We start from the raw sequence: 21,685 nt of genomic DNA on the forward strand, positions 1-21,685 counted from the left end.
TACTGTAGAATATAGGTTAAATATCAGGGATTGAACCCAGGGAAGCTTAACCATTGAGCCATACCCCCAGGCCTTTTTATTTTGAGACAGGATCTCAGTAAGAGGCTGGCTTTGAATTTCAATCCTCCTGCCTCAGTCTCCCGAGCTGCTGGGGTTGCAGGTGTATGTCACCATGCCCAGCTAAAAAAATTTAAACTTTTGAAATACTAAATTTTGTGCACAAAGTGTATAGTCTTATTATTACAGCATATTCATTTAAGAGAACAAGAAATAGCTGTATTTTTAGCAACTCTGTAGAATTAGATTTGCTTCCCATTTCTAGACAGGAAAAAAAAAAAAAGAGACCACCAACCCATTTGTCTTTTGAGATTTTAGAACAAAGTATTATATATCAATTCTTGACTTTCCTTAAATGGTTTTATTTACTTTCTAGAGTCCCTTTGAAAACCTAGTCTTTTCCTTTCACTACTTTGGCAAGTTCTAAGCTCCCAGAGACAGAGCCAGGGAATAATTAGATCAAGGTATGATGTTGGTAAGTTTGTTTCCCAGTGTATGTATATATATATTTGCCAAAAATAATTTTTGAACTGTTTTACACCATCCATTTAAAAATTCTTTACCCCACCATTAGTGAAAACAGGCTTGGTGAGTATTACAACTTTAACTGTTGTACATATGTATATATTTTTTTAAATTTTTGTGGTACTCAGTATTGAACACAGGGGCACTCGACCTTGATCACATCCCCAGCCCTTCTTATTTTGAGACAGGGTCTCACTAAGTTGCTGAGACTACACCCAAACTTGGGATCCTCCTGCTCTAGCATAATGAGTAGCCAGGAAACTATTTGCCAGGCCTTACTCTCTATATTATATATTCCAAATTCTGTTATTTTGAAGTTATTCTATGTAGCTTATAAAAATACGAACACAGCAAACAGGTTTTTTCCTTAACTCAGTTTAAAGTGAAAATTTTTGTTATCAAGAGGTATCTGGAAATTCTTTTCCTTAATATAAAGTATGAATTTAAGCACCTAAAACACATAATGACTTGTGATGCCCTAAGCCTATTATAAAATGGCATATTTCTTACTGTAAAACTGATAATGAACAATACACAACAATGCACTGCCTTTACACTATATCTAATTTGGTACTTGCTAATTTTCTTTGTCCCCAAATCAATGCTTTGTATTTTTTATATCCAGTTGTTACAAAAGCAAAGATAAATACATTACTACTCAAAGTACACAGATTACAGGAGAAAGCAAGATATTTAAAGAATCAGAGGCTGGGCTGAAGATTTTTCATGGAGATCAATTCAAGCTAAATTATGAGAAAAATATCAGAAAAATAGTCTGGAAAGTATGGTTGCATATGGGGAAGTTCAAAGAAGGGCATGTTTTTAGATGAAGGAGGAAAAGCCATCTTATATTTAACATTTAATTAAAATAGTAACAAATGTACATAAATTTGTGAAGTTAATTTTAAGAGGCAAAGGTTAGTCAGTATTCTAGCCAGTATTCTTCTTATTTAATACTTAGAGATGGAGACTGAATATACTTTTGGAAGCAAAGCCATTAGACTTCAAGATGATTTTCCATTCAGACTAAAGAAACTTTTAATGAGGATAACACACAGTTTACAAATCTCTTTCCCATAAAATACACGATCTCAAATTAACTCTCAACAATCCTGAGGCAGACATTTTAACACAGTGAGAGGTAGTATATATCTTTAGAATACCGTACCACATAGTAATTGTGTGAACTTGGGGATATTACTTAAATGCTTCATATCTTGGTTTCTCCATATGAAACGTGAGGATGACGACTGTCCCTACCACATCTGTTGTAGCATTGAGATAATGTATGTAAGCACTTTACTAAAATGCCTGGTCCATAGTAAATAATTACTAACTGGCAAGGCTAGAAGAATTCTAACCTAGATATATTTGTACTACCCTGTATTACCTATGGATATCTACTTTTAATGTTATATTATTATCCTTTTGCACAATTTTAAAGTTATTTTTTGCAGCTGAAAATGACATTTGAGTTTGACATATTCAATGGTGTTATTAATTATTATTAATGACAGGCATAAAAAAAGGAAGTGGTCTCTATGGAGCATTAGGATAAAGACTAAATCTAGGTCTTGAAAAAGTTCACTTGGACCTTTTCTAAACTTAAAAAAAATAATACAATCTATTAATTAGTGGAGGGCAGAAAAAATGTAAGCTCTGTGGGGGCAGAGATTATTTGTTTACTCTCTGTCTCCAAACTCCAGAACAGTGATTGGCAGGTACACAAACATTTTTTTTAGTGAATGAATTTTTTAGTTAAAAAAATCTACTTTAAAACATGTTTTAATAGTAGGATTCACTTTGTTCTGACATGCTTTCCTGTCTAATATTAACTATATTATAATTAAAAAGTCTAGCATACAGTCGTCTACTCATACAAAAATTTTATCAAAATATTCAGAGTAAGAAATAAAAGACTAAATAAGGCCTTGAATAGCTTTATTGAAATCTGTATAAATAAACATGCACATTTCAAATGTAAACTCAAGTGAACCCAAGTGCAGACAAAATTTTAACCTCTGTCATGCAGGAGGTTAGTTTACATTAAAAAAAAAAATGAAAGAAAGAAAGAAAAAAGAAAAAAAACCCAAAGCAGCTTTTAAAATACCAGGATGAAAAACCAGCTTTAATATCAAGGTATAAAGCAAAGCCATGATTAACATACCTCATTTATCCTGGTCAAATGCAATTTTTTTCCTTTACTTTAAAATGCTAACATAAATAAATAATTTACCAAAATGTGCACTCACAGAGTGAACTTTTATTTACAATACACAATTTATAATCTATTGTATTTGATTAGTTCAAGTGAAGAACATTATACTTTTTGCTTTATTAACAGTGGGACACAAAGCAATTTCTCAGGTAGTCGATATGTGAAATGTGCCCCAGCATTTAGATTTTCTATTAAAGGCAGTTTTGTATGCCAATCGACAATACATTCTTTCAACTAGATCAAAGGGAAAAAAGCAGCAAATGAAAATGCTTCAAATGTTCACACATATATTTGGCATCCTGGATCCTTGAATGTGGTGAACTAAAATCAAATTCAAGGTTTGTATGCTTTATATACTGTACAGGTTCTGACTCTGGAACATGCAAATGCCATTGCTCTTATAACAAGTTACCTTCTGAGAAAAGCTGTAAGGCTATGGTGAATTCCATCAGGAACACACAAAGAAAGTTAACAGACCTACCTTTATAGCCAATTGTCAATTATGATTTAAAGGCTAGTTTATGAAAAAAAAAACTCTCATCTAAGCTTGATGCAGTTATTACTATGGATACAGAATACTACTAAGTATGTCCTTATATTACAATAATTGGGAGAGCTAAAACTTGCCAAATTACCAAAAAATGGGGGAAAAACAGGCAGCAAAAATTTAGTTTTGGACCAACACCAGATTAAAGACAGCATCTTACAGCATGTAAAGAAAAATTTGAATATCTAAGATTCCAATATCAGTAAAAAATACTTACATGTAACTGAAAAATGATTTTAGAATGTAGTGTGAAATCTAGAACCTGTTTCCATAGTGGCAATAAGATGAACATAATAGACTGGATATTTAATGATACTAAAAAAGGAAATGACTTATCAAGATTGTTTCTTGGTTTTTTAATAGGCCCATATTGATTACCAGGGATAGATTTGAAAATTTGGTTTTCCAGCACTACTGCAGTATTTAGGCCATATTGATACTGCAGCTAAACATTATAGTAGTATATATGGCAGCCTAATGCACATGAACTAGATTATCCAAAAACTAAGTTCATAGTTTCCTTGCAGTATAATCAGAGCAAAATAAATGACCAACATCCACAAATTTAACATTTGTCATCAACTCACATCCAAAAAATTAAAGAAAACATAATTCATCAAAACAGCAGCAAACTTAAAAGGGATTTATTTGTGATTTCCTATATATATTTAGCTTGTAAATACAAGACTGTAAATGTATTATGAGACAATTTCTGTTAAAGTTTTCATTGTGTTTCACTTCAAGTACTGCACAAGTTAAAATCTGATAAAGGATTTACATTCGGTTATCTGAAACTCCCCATCTCAGACTTGTTTTAATGTGGTGGGTAACTTCGTTTCCATAGATACCACCAGCAGGAAGTCTCTCTTTTATGGCTTCTAGGACTTTCATTAATTAGTGTGCATACAGTTTTCATTTTCTATATCATTGTCATTATCATTGCTATCTTCATCACTTTCTAATGGGATGCCTGTGGCAGCTGAAGCACCTTTAGTTTCTCGGTCAAGAGGAAAAAAGCCAGTTCCACTGAAAGTGTCTTGTCTCTGGTAGAAGAGTACATATGCTGCCTTGGACTGTCAAAACAAAAAGGGTGTTAAAATGATCACAATTCTTAAAGAACACATAAACTATAGTATAAGTATTTTACCTGGTATCAATTTTGTTAACAAGGCCCAAGTCAAATAGAAAAAAAACACACATGGTCAAATTGAAGTCACTAAAATTAAGTAAATATAAGATGATTTCTACATGTAAAGGAAAAATGCTTAGATTAAAATTTTTTTGTTATTTGGATTAAGAAATAAACACAACTACAGGATAGATTAACCTAGTTACTCTAACATGAAATAGAATTCTATGTCTTCCTTCCTTTTGACTCTAAGGGAAAAGTGAGCTTTTTATCTAATAGTTGTTTCATCCCATGTTTGCTCTATAGTCCAACTTCTTCTACTGTATTAAGGACATTTTCCATCAATTACCACTGTGTTTTTCTGTGTGTGTGTATGGTGGGGGTATGCTTGTGGTGCTGCTGGGGATTCAACCCAGGGCCTCCTCATGAGTACTAGGTAAGCACTCTATTGCTGAGCACCCCCCTCCACCCAATCACTATGTATCTTTTTATTTTATTTGGTACTGGGATTTAACCCTGGGGTACTTAACCACTGAGTCACATTCCTAGCCCACTTTATTTTTTATTTTGAGACAGGGTCTTGTTAAATTGCTGAGGCTGGCTTTGAACTGGTGATTCTCCTGCCTCAACCTCCCACGCTGCTGGGATTACAGGTGTGTGCCACCACGCCCCACTCATTGTGTATTTTAATGAGACTTTATCTTCTAGACTTTTTCTCTTTGGCATTAAAAAATACTTGTTTTTTTTCATCATAAATCCCCTACCATTCTACCTCCCTTCTAGATGCCACATACTTCTTTCTTCCTTACAACTAGGCTGATAAGGTAGTCTATACCCATAATTCACTCTCACACAAACTCAATGCAATGTAATCTAACTTTTGCCCAAACCATTTTAATAAATTGACTTTCACTGGGTCAATAACCTCTGAACAACAACGTAAATGGCGAATTTCTCTATAGTATTTAATGTCCTACCTACTACTTTTCCCTTCATCAATTTTTGGCTTCTGTGACACCAGTTCTCTTTAGATCTTTTACTATCTCTTCAGGTTTCTTCTCAGACTATTCTGTGGCTTCATTAAATCCTAACCTTTATGTTTTGCACTCAGCTCAACTCTCTTTCTCAATTTGTATCCTCTCACTAGATAACTAATTCAAGCTTTTGGCTTCAATTTCTACCTAAGGCTGACAACTCAAATTAATAATTTAAACCAGTTATCAACTCTGAACTCCTCAAATTTATAATTTAAACCAGTTATCACTCTCTGAACTCATCTTATTAATACAACTACCTAATAGAAATTTCTACAAGATAACTATCATATAGGTACTTCAAACTACACAGCAAATTTTCTTCCTAAATTCCCAATCTCGATTATTAAATTAAGAGTCACTTTCAACTTTCCCCTCCTGTATCTCTACATCATTATTTATAAAATTTTATTTATTTTATACTGTAAATCTCTCTCAAATTCACTCTCCCCTTGTCTGTACTGGCACTACCACTAATTTGATTAATTGTGACAGCCTTCTGTATGGACTTTCTACTTTCTCTACTCAGTGCTTTAAATCTAAATGTTCTTGTAGAGAAGTTAAGATACAAATTTAATAATGTCACTCTACTGCTTAACAATCATCTAATGGTTTCAGTCTTTTTTCTTTTTCTTTTTTTTTTTTTTTTTGGTACCAGGGATTGTGAGCTCAGGGGTATATAACCAAGGAGCCACATCCCCTGCCCTTTTTAGTTTTTATTTTGAGACAGGGTGTTGCTAATTGAGACAATCCTTGCTAATTTCAGAGGCTGGCTTTGAACTCATGATCCTCCTGCTTCAGCCTCCCAAGCCACTGGGATAACAGATGTGTACCACACCACACCTGGCTGTTTTTTCAGTCTTTAAAGAAACATTTAAAAACTGGGATGCTGATTTTCTTTAAGACTTAAATTTATCTCTAGCCTAATTACTTCCCCATATTCCTATAAGAACATTTTGTGCCCTTAAAACATCCTGCCCTCATGTCTCCTTTCTTTTGCAGTATTGTTCTTTTTGCTTAGAACCCCTTTGCTTCCTTAATTTACTCATTTGTATTAGTAGACTCAGGTCAAACAGCACTTTCACTATGAGGATTTCTTTAGTCTTATTTGCTTAAACTCCAAATCTGAGTTGAGACAGCTGTCTCAGGTGTAACCATAGTAAAATATTTAATGGTATTTATAACACAATTATTAACTTGGTTAGTTGTCTTATTTTTTTTTTTTAGGGTACTGGGGATTGTACACTGGGGTGCTTTACCACTGAGCTCCAACCCCAGCACATTTTAATTTTTTTATTCTGAGATAGTGTCTAGCTAAATTGCTAGGCCTGGCCTTGAACTTTCGATCCTACTGCCTCAGCCTCCTGAATAGTTGGTGTTACAGGTGTGCACTACCAAGAAGAGACATAGCTGTCTTTTAATGCTGCTTGTAATAGAGTCCCACATATAAAAGACACCACATCCATAAGTAAGGTATTCAAATACTGGTGATGTTTGCACAACAAATCACCTAGAGATGCATTTCTTAGAATGTATCCCTGTTAAGTGACCCACGATTATGTGTATGTTCACACACAAAGAACCATCATTATTAAATGCATGGCAAAATCAAATTCATGTAGTGCATATAAATAAGATAAATTACTTGAAAGGGAGATTAGGGCAATAATGTTAAAGAGACTTTGAAGGATGGGATGTTGGCAATTTTAGGATATTTGGGCTAGGAGATAAAAGAGAACAGAAAAAAAATTGAGGACAAAAGAATGAGGAGTTTAAATATAAACTGGAAATGTTAACTTAGGCACACACCATAGAATGACATTTTGGTCAACGATGGAAAGCATATATAATGGTCATCATGTAAGATTATAATATAGTCTAAGTGTGTAGTAGGCTATATCATCTATGTTTGTGTAAGAATAATCTATGCTATTTGTAAAACAAATTACCTAACAATGCATTCTCAGAATGTGTTCCTATTTTAAGTGATATATGACTGTACACACACACACACACACACACACACACACACACACACACACACGGGGAAGGAGAGAAAAAGGGAAGAGAGAAACAAACATTTCAGTGCTATTCATGTAAGGACAGAATAAAACTATGCCAATAATTGGGCTCAGAAATTTATCAATTTGCTTTTATAAACTGAAGACTTTAAAGCATCAAAAACTAAAGTTAGTCTTTGCCCTCAGGGAATATAATTTAATCTGGGAAATAAAGTAAGTTAGTTTTTCTCACATCAACAGAAAGCCTTTTGAATATTACTATCATATGAGCAAATACAATATTTCTCACTCTTTGTAGTATTCTAACAATGGGTAAAATTTATAGAGCTGCAAAATTTATAGAAAAATAAACCCTTAAACAATTTTAACTTTCTTTTAAAAACACACTAGTCATTTTCCATCTCAACATCTGAAAATAAAAATCTGCTCAGATGTAAAACACAACAAATGTGGATGATAAATGAATGCCAGCGTAAACAGATGTAACATTCTTATTTTTCTACTAGTCACAGAATACCAGAGTAACAAGCATACAAAAGGAGTTAATCTTTTAAAAATTGTATTGTTTAAAAGAAGTTAATAATTTTTAAAAGATTATGTCATTTTGAACTTAAATGTCTAATTGTCTTAGGCTTTAAAGATCATAGGTATGGTAAGGCACTTAAAGGATTTTGACTTTTAAGTAGTCAATATCTAAAATGTTAAGAGCTGACCTACTTTTTAGAGGAAAACTAATTTTCATTAGAAACTCCATTGTACAAGTTACATGAAAAATTTTCAGACTGCATTTTGTGCTTTTGTTATGGGCAAATTTGAAGACAAGTGTCCATTTAGGGCACAATTTTATGTTTCTTTAAATCAGAGCAAGTGTCTCTTAGCTACTAGGCATGCTAGAATATATACAATAGTGTTCCATGGGCCCCTTTTATTAATTTGCCTTTTTTATTGTGGTGGGGCAGTGTACAAGATAGGGATTGAAGCCATACATGCTAACTAAGCATGTACTCTACCAATGAACTACACCATCATCCCTTCCATTCTTATTCATTTCTTAAAAACAGTTGATCCCACAATTTTTGGGAAATACATAATATACTTACCACAATTTGGTCTTCAGATGCAGTGGAGACACTACTGTCATCAAAATAGTACCATTTTCCATCATCTTTATTTTTTGCAAAAGCAGTATCTAATGAGAAAATAAAATCACTTCTATGACTAAAATGATCTAGGGAATTTTCAAAACTCTATAATCATCTACGCAATAGCTTAAACTCTATTAACAATATTTACTAAGCACCTATCATGTGAAATAAATGTCTCATATTTTGACTGCTGTTTGTTTCCCCTCCCAAAAATCAACCATGAAAAAAGCTGTAAGAGGGAAGTGAAAGTCAAACTTAAACAAAACAAAACAAAAAACAAAAAAACCTGGCTAGAGGCAGCAATAAGAAGACAGATTAAAATAATGTTTTTAAATTCCACACATGGGACAACCATTGCCTGATTCTTTGCCAGAGATTATCAGTAATACTCAGGTCTCCTGAATCAAAGGCATGATGTTGTTTACAAGACTTATAAACTTGCTGGATTAACAAAACATTTGACAACTAGTGTGGCAATACTCATTCATGTACTCTGATAAAAAACTAGTTTTGCAAGGAGTTGAGGAAAACAGCCATGCACTGAATAGTTTCCTTTGAGTACAGCCTCTCCCAATTTTTCCCCTTCCAATTACCTAGGACTTTTGACAAACAACTTCTGTACATGTTGAATTCTGTCCTATATCCTTTCTTAAATCTAAGTAAACTCTTTGCTGGATGAAGCATATTGTGTGTTGTGTTTGTTAATCTGAATTCAAGACCACTGTGAAGCAAAACATATTCTCAGGCTGAGTAAAAAGACAAGATTGAACAATCTTGTGAATTATATAAGAGACAAATCTCCAACAAAAGTTAGCCAATTAGAGGACTGAATCAAAAGAAAGCTAGAGCAGCACTTGTAATATCTGAGATAAAGACAAGAAAGAATGCCAAATCCCAGTAAAAGGAACTACACAGAGAGAAGAGCTAACCATTGTAAAAATGAATATAACTATTAATGCAGAACAACCAATAAAACTATTAGGAGAAACAGACCAAATCAACACTTTAAATAGGAGTCTTGATAAATTTCTCTCAGAATAGAATGAACATAAAAAATAATCATACAGTGTAATGATTTGGGTACAACTGAAAAAACTATTTAGAAACATAAGGGGGCCTGGGGTTGTAGCTCAGAGGTAGAGCCCTTGCCTAGCATATGTGAGGCATTGGGTTTGATCCTCAGCACCACACAGAAATAAATAAAGGCATTGTGTCTATATACAACTAAAAAAAAAAATATTTAAAACAAGAAACACATGGATTTATATCTCAATGGGTAACATATGTTTTTTTTCAAATGTATGAAAATTTAAAGAAACCATGTATTAGGCTACTGTCAAAGCTTCAAACTCTTAAAGATTAATACAGACAAAGCTCCCAATTGTTACAAAAAAAACCCCCATGTACTTGAAAATTAAGCAAATAATTAAATGACCCTGGGCTAATAGAAAATCAAAAGGAAATTTAAAAAATCACAGTATTAAAAGATAATAAAAATCCATCACCAAGACCTAAAGGAGTATTAGTAGGAAGTTTATAGTTTTAATTATAGCTTTCAATATAGTTTCAAAAACAGTGGAAAGCAAAAGTTAAGCGGTCAACCCAAGAAGTTAGAAAAATAGCAACATAAAATGACAACCAATTACCTAGGACCTCTGTTAAACAGTTTTTGTCCATGTTATGTTGTTTCTTTTCCTATTTGTGTTCTTTATTTCTTTTTTGTGATGCTGGGGATTGAACTCAGGGCCTTGTGCATGCAAGGCAAGCACTCTACCAACTGAGTTATATCTCCAGCCTCTGTATCTGTTCTTAAATTTAAGTAAGCTCTGCCACTGTGTATTTTGAGTTTGTTAATCTAAACCAAAGTAACAAGAAGAAAACTGTCATCAAGGTAAAAATGAAATGAGACAATAAGTACAATTAACAAATTAATAAGATGAAAATCGAACTTCTGGAAGAATTGATAAAAAAAAGAAAAGAATGAAAAAAGGGACAAAAACATAGGATAAAAGTATTATAAACCATTCTGAAGTATACTGGAAAACCTAGATGAAAAGGATACAGAAAAAGAGTATGGCATCCTATCTGTTTTATGGCTATAATTTTGATTTCAAAGTCAAATAACAATATAAAAAATTATAAGACCACTGAACTTATGAAATTTTAACTATCTTAATTAGTTAATAAAATTCTACTGTGTATCAAAAACCACAAAAAGACAAGTAGGATCATCCCAAGAATGCAAAGATCATTCAATAGAAAAACCTATCAAGTGGAGGAGAGGGTGGATTTGTTAGTTTCAACATGGAAAGAAATCTGGCAGTATTTAAATACTCATTTAAACCTGGCAGTTTCATCTGAGTACACAGTTCAAAGAAATTTTCATGTAACAGACCAGAAACAATAATATTTACCAGTCTCAAAGGTAAGTTGGATATCCACCATATGGTGAATGCAGAGATAAAATATGGTGAATGTAAACCATTAGAGTAGTGAGGAACAATGGACAAAATAGATAATAAAAGTATAAAGAAAACAAGCAAGATCTGCTGAGATCTGTAGTACAGTACCAATTACAAAAGTGAGCAAATATGCATGGTTTATAGCACATGCATTAAACATGTTACAAAGAGAAGGGAAAAACAATGGAGAAGAGGAACCCCAAATGGACCAGTAACACTTCTTCCAGTGCCTTCAACTGACAATGAGGAGCATGATTAACTCAATCCTTTCTTTTCAGATTTAAAAGAAAAGGGTTCAAAAGCTGATTCATTCATTAATCAATATTGTATAACTATTATATGAAAGACCCATCTGACATTTTACCAGAAGTAATAAATACCTTAAGGAAAAAAAATCAATAGTTATTCGAACATCATCATCAGGTTAAAATATAAACTGTCAACTTACAGTGTCCACCTCCCATCCCTCCATAATGGTTGGAAACAGCAATCAAATTATATCGGCAAGGACCTGCATTTGGATTAATTAAGAATTCCGACATATCCAAGTCACTGTTTTTTTAAAGAGAAATGAAGTTAGTGTTATGTTTTCCCTAAATATAATAAATTCATTTTTTTCTTTGAAATGCAATGAATTCTATTCCCTTCTGCCAGTGTTGCCTCTCTCTATATTTTTCACCAAAGAAATTATCAAGAGTCAAGTAACTCATTATCATTTTGATCCAATGAATTGTTTTTATTTAATCAACTAATTTATTTATTTTGGTACTGGGGATTGAGCATCAGGGACACCCACTCAACCACTGAGCCACATCCCCAGCCCTATTTTGTATTTTATTTACAGAGAGGGTCTCACTGAGTTGCCAAGTGCCTCCCCATTGCTGAGGTTGGCTTTGAACTCGAGATCCTCCTGCCTCAGCCTCTCGAGCCACTGGGATTACAGGCATGTGCCACCATGTCCAGCTTTTTTAGGAATGATCTATACAGCAAAAAATAAAGGGAGAGTGAAAAACAACTTTCTTATGAGTTTTTTAAAATTAAGCTAGACACTAGAACATCAAGAATGTCTGTAATCCCAGCTACTCAGATGCTGAGGCGGGATTGCAAATTTGAGGTCTGCCTCAGCAACTGAGTGAGATTCTGACTCAAAATAAAAAATAACAAGGACTGAGGATGTAGCTCACCTAAGTTCAATTCCTAGTATCTATCAATCAAGTCAATTGAAGTACACCTAAGTTCAATTCCCAGTATCTATCAATCAAGTCAATTGAAGACCATTTTTATTCCACATTTTCCTGATTTTGATAACCTATAGACCAGAAATGGGTAGCACTCTTTGAATGCAATTGACTGTTCATAATCATATATGCATGCACTTGGAACACACCATCTTATAAATAGTTTATTATTGTTTTTCTTACATTTGCATAATTTCTGGTTGTTGTTCTTATACTCACATCATTAAAAAGCAACAACTCTACTCGGAGTGTAGCTCAGTTGGTAGAGCACTCCCTTAGCATGTGTAAGACACTGGGTTCTAACCCCAGCACCCCCACCCCGCAAAAACAATAATTCTAACTTCCAAATATACCTATATTAGAATCTAGTTTTCTTGCATTTACATTGTCAAAATGCTATATTCTTGAAAATTTTAATGGCTCACAATTTTGATACATAACCTTTTTCTTCCTGCTCAATAAGTGGAATGAATAATTAATATTTTCAATTTTTTAAAATCACCTGTATCCTTTCCAGTCCCTTTTGTATACACACCTGCCTTCAGCATTTGTCCACTTACTAACTGATTCAAGTAAGTTTTGGTGCACAAATATCATAAAATATGAAAGAATACTGTCACATGTTCTTTTTTGCAATACAGGATAATGCCAAGCTCTTTATTACAAAATATTGTGTGATGAAGTCCTTCCTGCTGCATGACTAAGTGAATGAGAATACAATGTTCCCTTTTTTGTCCTGAATTCTTAACTGTGTTTAGTAAAAGCTAAAAAACAAACAAACAAACAAACAAAAAGAGACTATGAAGATGGTTTCCAGACTTTGTTATACTTTTTTACAAGTATGATGTCATACCATGCAACAAGAAAAACTGAAGGATAAATGCATATAGGGATAATTTATTTCATTATTAAATCAACATTCTAAGCAATTCCATTTTTCTATTTTTATAATATTTTAGTCATTTAAAAAAATTTAGGAATAATTGATGAATAATAATAAAATGAATCCTAGGAAAAACAAAATCGCTAAGTCCATAAAAAATCTTATAATTATAAATGGGGTCAATGAACACATAAGGTAATGCAAGACACAGTGAGCTATATTTATTTAAAAAGAATATTTTCACTTTTGTTTTTGGAAAAATCTCTAGGAATAAAAATTGTGAAATATCAACCCTTAAAATGGTTATATCTACTCAAAAATAAATTCAAATCTTTTATTAAGATACAATGACAAAAAGCATCAAAATAAGTTTGAAAAAAGTTAGAATGCTCAATGTTTATTAAATACAATTTAACTTACTTGATAGGAAAATCAACTAAAGTATCCAATTTATCTCTCATGTATCGACTGTATGAAAATCGCTTGAGATGTACCACAAGTACTGGAGGAAGGGACCATAAATCCAATTTCTTTGTGGCTTGCTGATGTTCTTTACAATTTGGACAATACCTAAAACCAAAAAGAAATATTTAAAAGTTCGACAGAGGTATAAATGGCTAGCTCCATTAACAAAAATAACAAGCCAAAACCCAAGGGTGGGGGGGAAACCCTATATTTTCAGTAAGCAATTATTTTAGGAGTAATATATACCAGACTAGCAGCAACTCCTCTTTATTTTCAATACATTTTAAAAATAAGTCTAACCATTATAAACTAATATGCAAATAAATATTCAAATAAATGATGAGAGCTAGGTTATTTACATTTCAGTATGCTAAAAAAGATATGAATGTATCATAATATTACAAATGTGTGTTGAGACATAGGTATCAGAAAAATGTCAAAACTTTGGACTTTAATGGAATGATATCACAAAATAATTTCCCTAAAAAGCTTTTTCCAACACAGCTGAAACTTCTTAGGAAAAAGGTAATTATAAATAGTAAAATGACTATTAGGGAAAATATAGTAATGAGATTAAAGCTAATACTGGGATAATACTTTTGAAGATATTCCCATCCCTTTTAATAGACTATTACATTACAGAAATTTATAGCAATAAGAATATTTAGTAATCATTTTTTCAACTTGATGTAGCACATATTTCAGAATAAAGCCTTAAAGAAAATAATCAGAAACAATTATTTAACTTTGTCTCTTACCAGGGATCTTCAGCACCTAGCTTTTCTTTTGTTGTGAAAAGTTCAATGCAGTCTTTTAATTTCACAAAGGGTTTTTTAGGAGGTTTATATTCCACGCTTTCATGTTTTTCAAAATCCTAAAGAGAAGTATTTCTTGAGTTAAGAGAACAAATGAAACAAAACTCATTTTAGTGAAACCATCTTACTATGAATAATAATGAAAACTCCTAAACTTTCAAGAGAATCATAAAACTTATTTCAGCTGAGATTTTCATCACACTTTTTAATAACTCCTAAATGACCTTCTATAATTAAAACGTGTCAACAAAAAGCATGTTCAAAACCCCTCTAGTTGAAAAAAAGTTTGTGACCAAATTTTTAATGGCAAAATATAAACTAATTTCAAGGAAGCAGAAAGTGTACAAAAGAATGTGGTTAACTCTAGCAATGAGAATAAAGTAAGCCAAGAAAAGGTAAAAAAGTAGTGTTTGAGTGATAACTTACCTCGGCAGCATTTTCATCAAAATATCTTTTTTTCAATTCAGGATCCCAATCCAAAGCAAGAAAAGATCTTTCTAAGGTGAAAAACATTTTTTTTCTTTAAAATTCAATGTGTTTTACAACTAAAATTTGTATATTTTAATATTAGGGTATATATAAAAATAAACAAGGAGCAATTTTTTCTACTTGCACAGATGATTAGGACAAATAACTGTTTCCAAGCCTTTAATAATGTGAGATCAAAAGACAAAAAGATACAAAGCTGAAGCATGAAGTTAAACCCTGCTTTAGTAAACACTTGCATGTTTTAGTGTACCTGGATATTAAGGCCTTTTATTTAACATTTTAAAATAGATAAATGGTATTTTTCATGGTTGGGCTGAATTTCATAGTTTTATATTTTTAAAAACCCACTTACTGAAATTTGATGCTCAAGTCATTTTTCACAAAAAATACTTACCATCTAGCCTAAGCTGCCTATCATCAAATCTTATATGCCTTGTATCGTCTTTGATGTAGTTGATATCAGTACTGCCTAAGTTGTTGAACTGGAATGTAAACAATCGTTTTTTGTGTCCCGTGAGTTGACCTTTGCAAGTTTCCTCAGTACATAATCCATTTTCAGAATCATTGTCTCCTCCAACTGAATCTTCTGACTGACTATTTTCATTCTCTGAGGGAAGTTCTTGATCCTGGCTGGATTCATCATCTGGTTCATCTGTTTCCATTTCACCTAGTTTTAGATATTAGATATCTTTAAATAAATTCAGTGTTAACATTTCTGAAATAATTATTTTACCTAGATTTACAGATGGTTTGTTTTTTGGTTCCTTAATATCCATTTTTTAAACTTTTTCTCTGAGGCAATAAACCAAGTGAAACATTTTAATAATTTAACAGGAAAGTCTTACTTGGTGAACCTTCTTCATGTATGCCATTTGGGCCATTCCCATTAATATTTTGGTCTTTACAGCAATGCAGGGAACCTTCAGTTTCTTCAGTTTCAGTAGATATTTTGACATATCGGCTTAATAAAATCAGAAATCAAACAAGTTCAATTCTACAGAGATCTAAAAACTACTTTCCACCCTACCAATAAAATGGAGCTTTTCAATGCAATAACAGTGGTTATTTGGTAGATTTAAAAATAAATTAAAACTCAAAGCTTACAATTCCATAAGTAGAATTAATTGTGTTTTATTTGTCTTTATAAAAAGAATAGTTTCTTACTTCTAGAGTGTTATATCTGTCTTTTATGCATTAAAGTTTGTGGCAAATAATTTCTCAACTTTAAAGTATTATATTCCCATTTAAATGATATACATGTTATTGCTAAGAAAGCTTGCTTTTATATGATGTGAACATTTTTAATAATATTTTTTGTGGCACTAGTGATCAAAATGAGGATAATGTGATCTTTATGTATGAGTTATGAAACTACAATAATTAGGTATACAAGAAATAATACTGAACATGTCAACTATAAAAAAATTAAAAAGGATCAAATGGTGTTTATGATTACCTTATATAATTCAAATCAAGATTTTTAGGAAGGTAAAGAATGGACTATACATTGTGACTATTTATTCTTTTAAGACAAAGTATGTTTCTTGAGCTAGTAGTATGCATAAAGATATGAGACTCTGCCATTTGCTACGATTCCAGAGTGTACACATGTATCACAGTTATTGATAATACTGAGTTTAAAATAACCTCAGTAATGCATTTTTTTCATGATCATGAAAGTAGATGACTGTAATCTTGATTTTTAAATTGCTACCTGTCTAAACAAAGTTGAGATAATGTTCAATTACATTCTGGTAGTTCCTTGCATGTTTACTTTTTTACTTGTATTTCATTCCCATGCTTATTTTATTGAAGTAGAATTGTCTGGCACTTACCACATTCTCAAAAGGAGAAGATTATAGAGTTTATCTTCAGTATTGTTTCGTGGGACAGCCATAAGAAAAGGTTGACCAAAAAGTGAAGAACCAGTATGGTGGGTATAACTTGAGTGTCTAAATTTTTCTCTTAGGCAAACAGGAATAATCACATGTTCTGTATCTTCTGTCCTATTGATGTTAATTTCAAACCTATAAGAACACAATGGACCATAAACTCTCAAAATCTTGTTATTTCTTTTGATTATTTTCAAGTAATACTCTGCACAATAAATTTCATACTTACACATAAATATCATCCCGTTCCATAATACTACTAAGGTTTTCATCCATAGGGAATATTCTGTGAAATCTATGATTGTATATATCAGTAACTATCATCTAAAAGGAAATAAATTTCTATTAAGCTGGTTTTTTAACACCGAGAAACTAAACACCAATTTAAATTCTTCAATCCCAGAAATATCTTACCTTATCTGCCGGTACTCCTGACAAAGTAGATAATGCTGTGCAAAGATCTAGTATATTTCCAATTTTGGGGACAACCACTTTATACTAAAAAACACAAAAAATTGTAATGAACTTATTATACTGGGAAAAAAAACACTGAGTAGATGAGACTGACCTCATAATTGTTTTCTTATATTCATTTGGTATTCAGCATTTGGCTTATAATGTCTACCTCCAATCTTGCCATTACCCCAGGAGATAATGTCCATATAGATGATTCATCCCACCCCTTATTTTTCCTCAGTTTCTCAATTCAAAGATCTATCCTTACATTCAAGTATAGTCAACTTCCTGGACCTTGTCGCCACCTGAATCTGCTTTGCTTCTGATACCTTAAACTCTAGCAGGTTATTGTCTAATACCACTACCTGCTTCACCTGGAAACATATTCTTACCTATTCTTATCTTTAGAGATTTCTAGTCCTTATGACACTCAGATTTTCTCCCTACTGTCTTCATGCACTTCCATCCCGACCCCATATTCTTCATCAATTCAATCATTCCATTATAAAACCTTTAACCTCTATTACTCAGTTCCACTCTTGCTGAACTTTCTCAAAGCAGTTCAGATATGCTGCAGAAAACTCCCCAACTTCAGATGCCAGTGAACTTCAAATCCACAGTCTCAACTGATCCTTAACACTGCCCAGAAACAATTCTCTGAATCTTATTTGCTGTTTTTCTCATTTCTCTCAATTACTATTTAAAATATTCACCATTACTTAGGCCTCCTATTTCACTGTATCTCCCCTTCAGAAGAACATCTATTTTACTAAGAAAATGGAAGCTGCCAAGTGGTAAAAATCTGTAACTTCCAGTTCCCTTAAAAAATTACTTGAGGACATATAGGTTTTTTTTTTTTTTCTTTCCTGTCTCTTGCAATACAAGATAAGTGTTTTTCTTCCCATTAAGGGAGAACCCTAGTTTATATGCTCTGAATTCTATCCTCTGTTAATGGAATACAATAAACATCTCAAAAAACAAAACAAAAATAAAAATAGTCCTTCCCTGCTTTCCCTTATTTCCCCTGCTTTATAAATGACTTTATTAACCATATCTACACTGACTATTATAACTTCCTTACCTCCCATTCACTCTCAACCCATTTTCTGGCTTTTGTCTTCACCCCTTTATTTAACCTATTGCCAACATTACCAAAACTACTACACAACTCACTTATTAAAAACCTTTAAAAGCTTTCCTAGCTTTAGGAAGAAGTCCAAATTTCCTATCATGGTATCAAACATCTTTGTGATAGGTCTTTGTGATACTCATTGGTAAAGTTCCTGTTTACCGTATTTTTAGCTACTTATAAATTTTAGAAGTAGGGCAATGACTTCTTTTGTCTTCAGGCCTTGTACATGCCAATTTCTTGGCCTATAATATCTTCATTTCCAGCTGCTACTTACTTAATACATCCTCAATATGATTACTAATATAACCTAAATCAACTTCAGTAACAGGATGTTAGCTAATTCCACTTCCTTGCCAGCTGATTAAACCATAGTGTTAATGAGGATATCGCTTTGTACGTAAGCTGTGTTTAAGAAGAAAAAACAACAACAAAACAACAACAAAAATACCACCCCCATCCCTCTAAAAAAGAACATAAACAACACCCAAATCCAATTCCTGTGTTGATTGTGGACCTAATTCTCACAATTAATATTCTTGGTCACCAAGTGAGTAAAGAAGTAACTCAATGAAATTCACAATGCTGAAAAAATGATTTAAAGCCAAATTACAAAAGAACATTCACCATATACCTTAAGGGCTAATGTGTAGCTTTAATGTAACCTGTCACTATATAATACATATTATTTTATAATATTAGCCTGGAAGAGTATTGTCTTTAACAAATGTGCTGAACATAAATAAAACATCTACTTTTTTTGTTGTTGTAATACATTTTTACTAATTTTTCATATTCTTTTGCTCCATTGGCATGTATTTGCAAAGTTACAAGCTAGTGAGGTAAGGGTATAGTTTAATACTGACAGAACTGAAAATAATGTAGACAATTCTGCATTTACAAACAAATGAATAATCGAGTACCTAAAGAATATATATTATTATCAAGTATGAACAGAAAAAAAAGTGTAAAAAGTAAAAGCAGGTCTTTGTTGATCCTGCTCATAGATAAGGGTAAGTTCTCAACACTACTTGACAAAATACTGACATAAAGCCACTAGGTTTGATTAGTTCATGAAGGAAACATAAAGAAGCAGAGAAAAAAAGGTGAAATTTATATGGGATTGCATTATTTATTACAACTAGACTTCAGTTACCTTGAATGAAATAACTATTTTTCAGAATGTTGTAAATATCCTTCTCTTGTTAAGAGTAAACTCACTTTCCTGCCTGAGTGGTAAAATCATAATTTTGTTCAGAGCATAACTTTCATATAGATTTTGTGACTATTAGGCACCAAAGTTGAGCTATCTGGCTGAAACTCTAAGGATTTAGAGAAAACAATATTCTGAAGTAGGACCATATCTGCCTTGTTTAGTGAACAAAAACTTTATACTATTTGTGCCTAATACAGCATTGTGAATACTTTTTTTGGTGGGGAGGGGTTCTGAGGACTGAATTCAGGGGTACTTTAACACTGGGCTACATTATTAGCCTTTAAAATTTTTTTCTAAGTTGTTCAGGGCCTTGCTAAACTGCTAAAAAGCTGGCCTTGAACTTTAGTCTTCCTATCTCAGCCTCCTAGAGTTGCTGGAATTACAGGTGTGTATCACCATGCCCGGCTTGTATACTGTTGCACTAACATACACAAATTAAGCATTGAAAACAAGATTTATAAGTCTCCTATCTTCAAATAACTTATGGTCTAGGGAAGAAAAACAAGAGCAAATAAAGGTCAAAATAAAATTTGCTAAGTGCTGTTAACAGAATTTAGGGGAGGTAGGAAAAGAAAGGAGATACTTTGGATGGGAGGGGTCAAGTCTCAGAAAAGTACTGATAAAGAAGGGAGAAAATATAGGATTTCATTCACAAAATAGAAAATAGTCCAATTATAACACTACACTATGGAATCAAGCAAACATGATCATTAATGCCTACTACCAGTGATTTTGCATAGGATAAACAATATGTGATAAAACAAAGTATTAAAGATTAGAACATTATTGAATCAAATGTTTTAATCTAACTAAATTTCCATTTCTCATTTTTGTAAGCTAATATTCTTCAACACTGTAAAACAATGTCTGTTTTCTTTGATGAGAAAAAGTCTTTGAGAATACTTTTTACATGACATCCTTCATCCTTTCAAGATTCTAAAAATTATACTAATTTCCAAAGTGTTAAGCTTATAGTACACTACACAAACATTATTACTAAACTGTGCTTTAGGATTCAACACTAATCTCTAGTACTAATTTACATATAGTACTAGAGATTAAATCCAAGGCCTTGCACATGTTAGTCAAGTGCTTTACCACTGAGCTACATCCCCAGTCCTTTTCAAAACTTTATTTTGAGACAGGGTCTTCCAAGTTGCCCAGGCTGACCTTGAACTTATAATCCTCTTGCCTCAGCTTCCTAAATTGCACACACCACCAGGCCCACTTCAAAACTAATTTTATATAGTACTCAACACTATAATATTTGATAAAAAGTAACAAATGTAAAGAAAATAATCACTCCTTACCTGCATAGGTTTGGTAAGTGGATCCATTCTAACTAAATAAACTTCCAAGGTACGTTCTTTTTTCATGGGCAATGGAAGTGTCAAGTAACAAAAAGGATCAAATGTTACTGAAATCTTAGCACATTCAGGACAAACCAAAGTTGATTTGAAAAGGCCATGAAATATATCTACTATGATAGAATCGTTTCTTTTTAAATGGTTTTCCCAGGCTTCTTCAGCAACCACCTATAAAGAAAATAAGATCAAATTATAGAGGTATTATAGAATTGCAACAATACAGACAATAATATCATGAAACTTACTTTATCAGGCCTTCCATCAGCATCTTTCAATTGTATATATGGTTTTTTCCTAATTCTATTCAAATCTTCATGTAGTCCATCTAATAGGAAAGCTAATAGTTCTTGACAGTCTTGCTGTTGATATCCAGAAAACTGGGGTGCAAAACGTCCTACCTGTGTCTGTGAGAAAAGCAAAACCATGAACTCAGCAAGAGTCAGGATTCTTTTAAAATTCTACAGTTGATTCTTATTATTCATGGACTCCATATCTATGAGTTGCCTACTTGCTAAAATTTATTTGTAACCCTCAAATAAAATTTAAACACTTTAGCAGTCATTGTGGATATCCTCAGAGAGGTGAAAAATTTGAGTC

The 21,685-nt window shown here is 32.5% G+C and overlaps 1 protein-coding gene across 4 annotated transcripts in view; it reads right to left on the reverse strand.

Annotated features, from left to right (window-relative positions):
• Positions 1-1,592: 1,592 nt before the first annotated feature.
• The window catches only part of Usp15 (ubiquitin specific peptidase 15), a 114,182-nt gene continuing 94,089 nt past the window's right edge, over positions 1,593-21,685 (reverse strand). For all 4 annotated transcript variants that reach the window (XM_026392949.2, XM_026392948.2, XM_026392950.2 and 1 more), the window contains 13 exons: positions 21,334-21,492; positions 21,032-21,256; positions 17,335-17,418; positions 17,150-17,244; positions 16,864-17,055; positions 15,874-15,989; positions 15,423-15,695; positions 14,966-15,036; positions 14,483-14,598; positions 13,680-13,829; positions 11,587-11,690; positions 8,632-8,720; positions 1,593-4,420 (listed from right to left, as the gene is read on the reverse strand). In XM_026392949.2, coding sequence (XP_026248734.1) covers positions 4,238-4,420; positions 8,632-8,720; positions 11,587-11,690; positions 13,680-13,829; positions 14,483-14,598; positions 14,966-15,036; positions 15,423-15,695; positions 15,874-15,989; positions 16,864-17,055; positions 17,150-17,244; positions 17,335-17,418; positions 21,032-21,256; positions 21,334-21,492 — 1,857 coding nt within the window. In that variant the 3' untranslated portion in view covers positions 1,593-4,237. The remainder of the gene's footprint in view (positions 4,421-8,631; positions 8,721-11,586; positions 11,691-13,679; positions 13,830-14,482; positions 14,599-14,965; positions 15,037-15,422; positions 15,696-15,873; positions 15,990-16,863; positions 17,056-17,149; positions 17,245-17,334; positions 17,419-21,031; positions 21,257-21,333; positions 21,493-21,685) is intronic.

The sequence above is a fragment of the Urocitellus parryii genome, chromosome 5 (genome assembly GCF_045843805.1).
Source record: "Urocitellus parryii isolate mUroPar1 chromosome 5, mUroPar1.hap1, whole genome shotgun sequence".
Classification (NCBI taxonomy): Eukaryota; Metazoa; Chordata; class Mammalia; order Rodentia; family Sciuridae; genus Urocitellus; species Urocitellus parryii.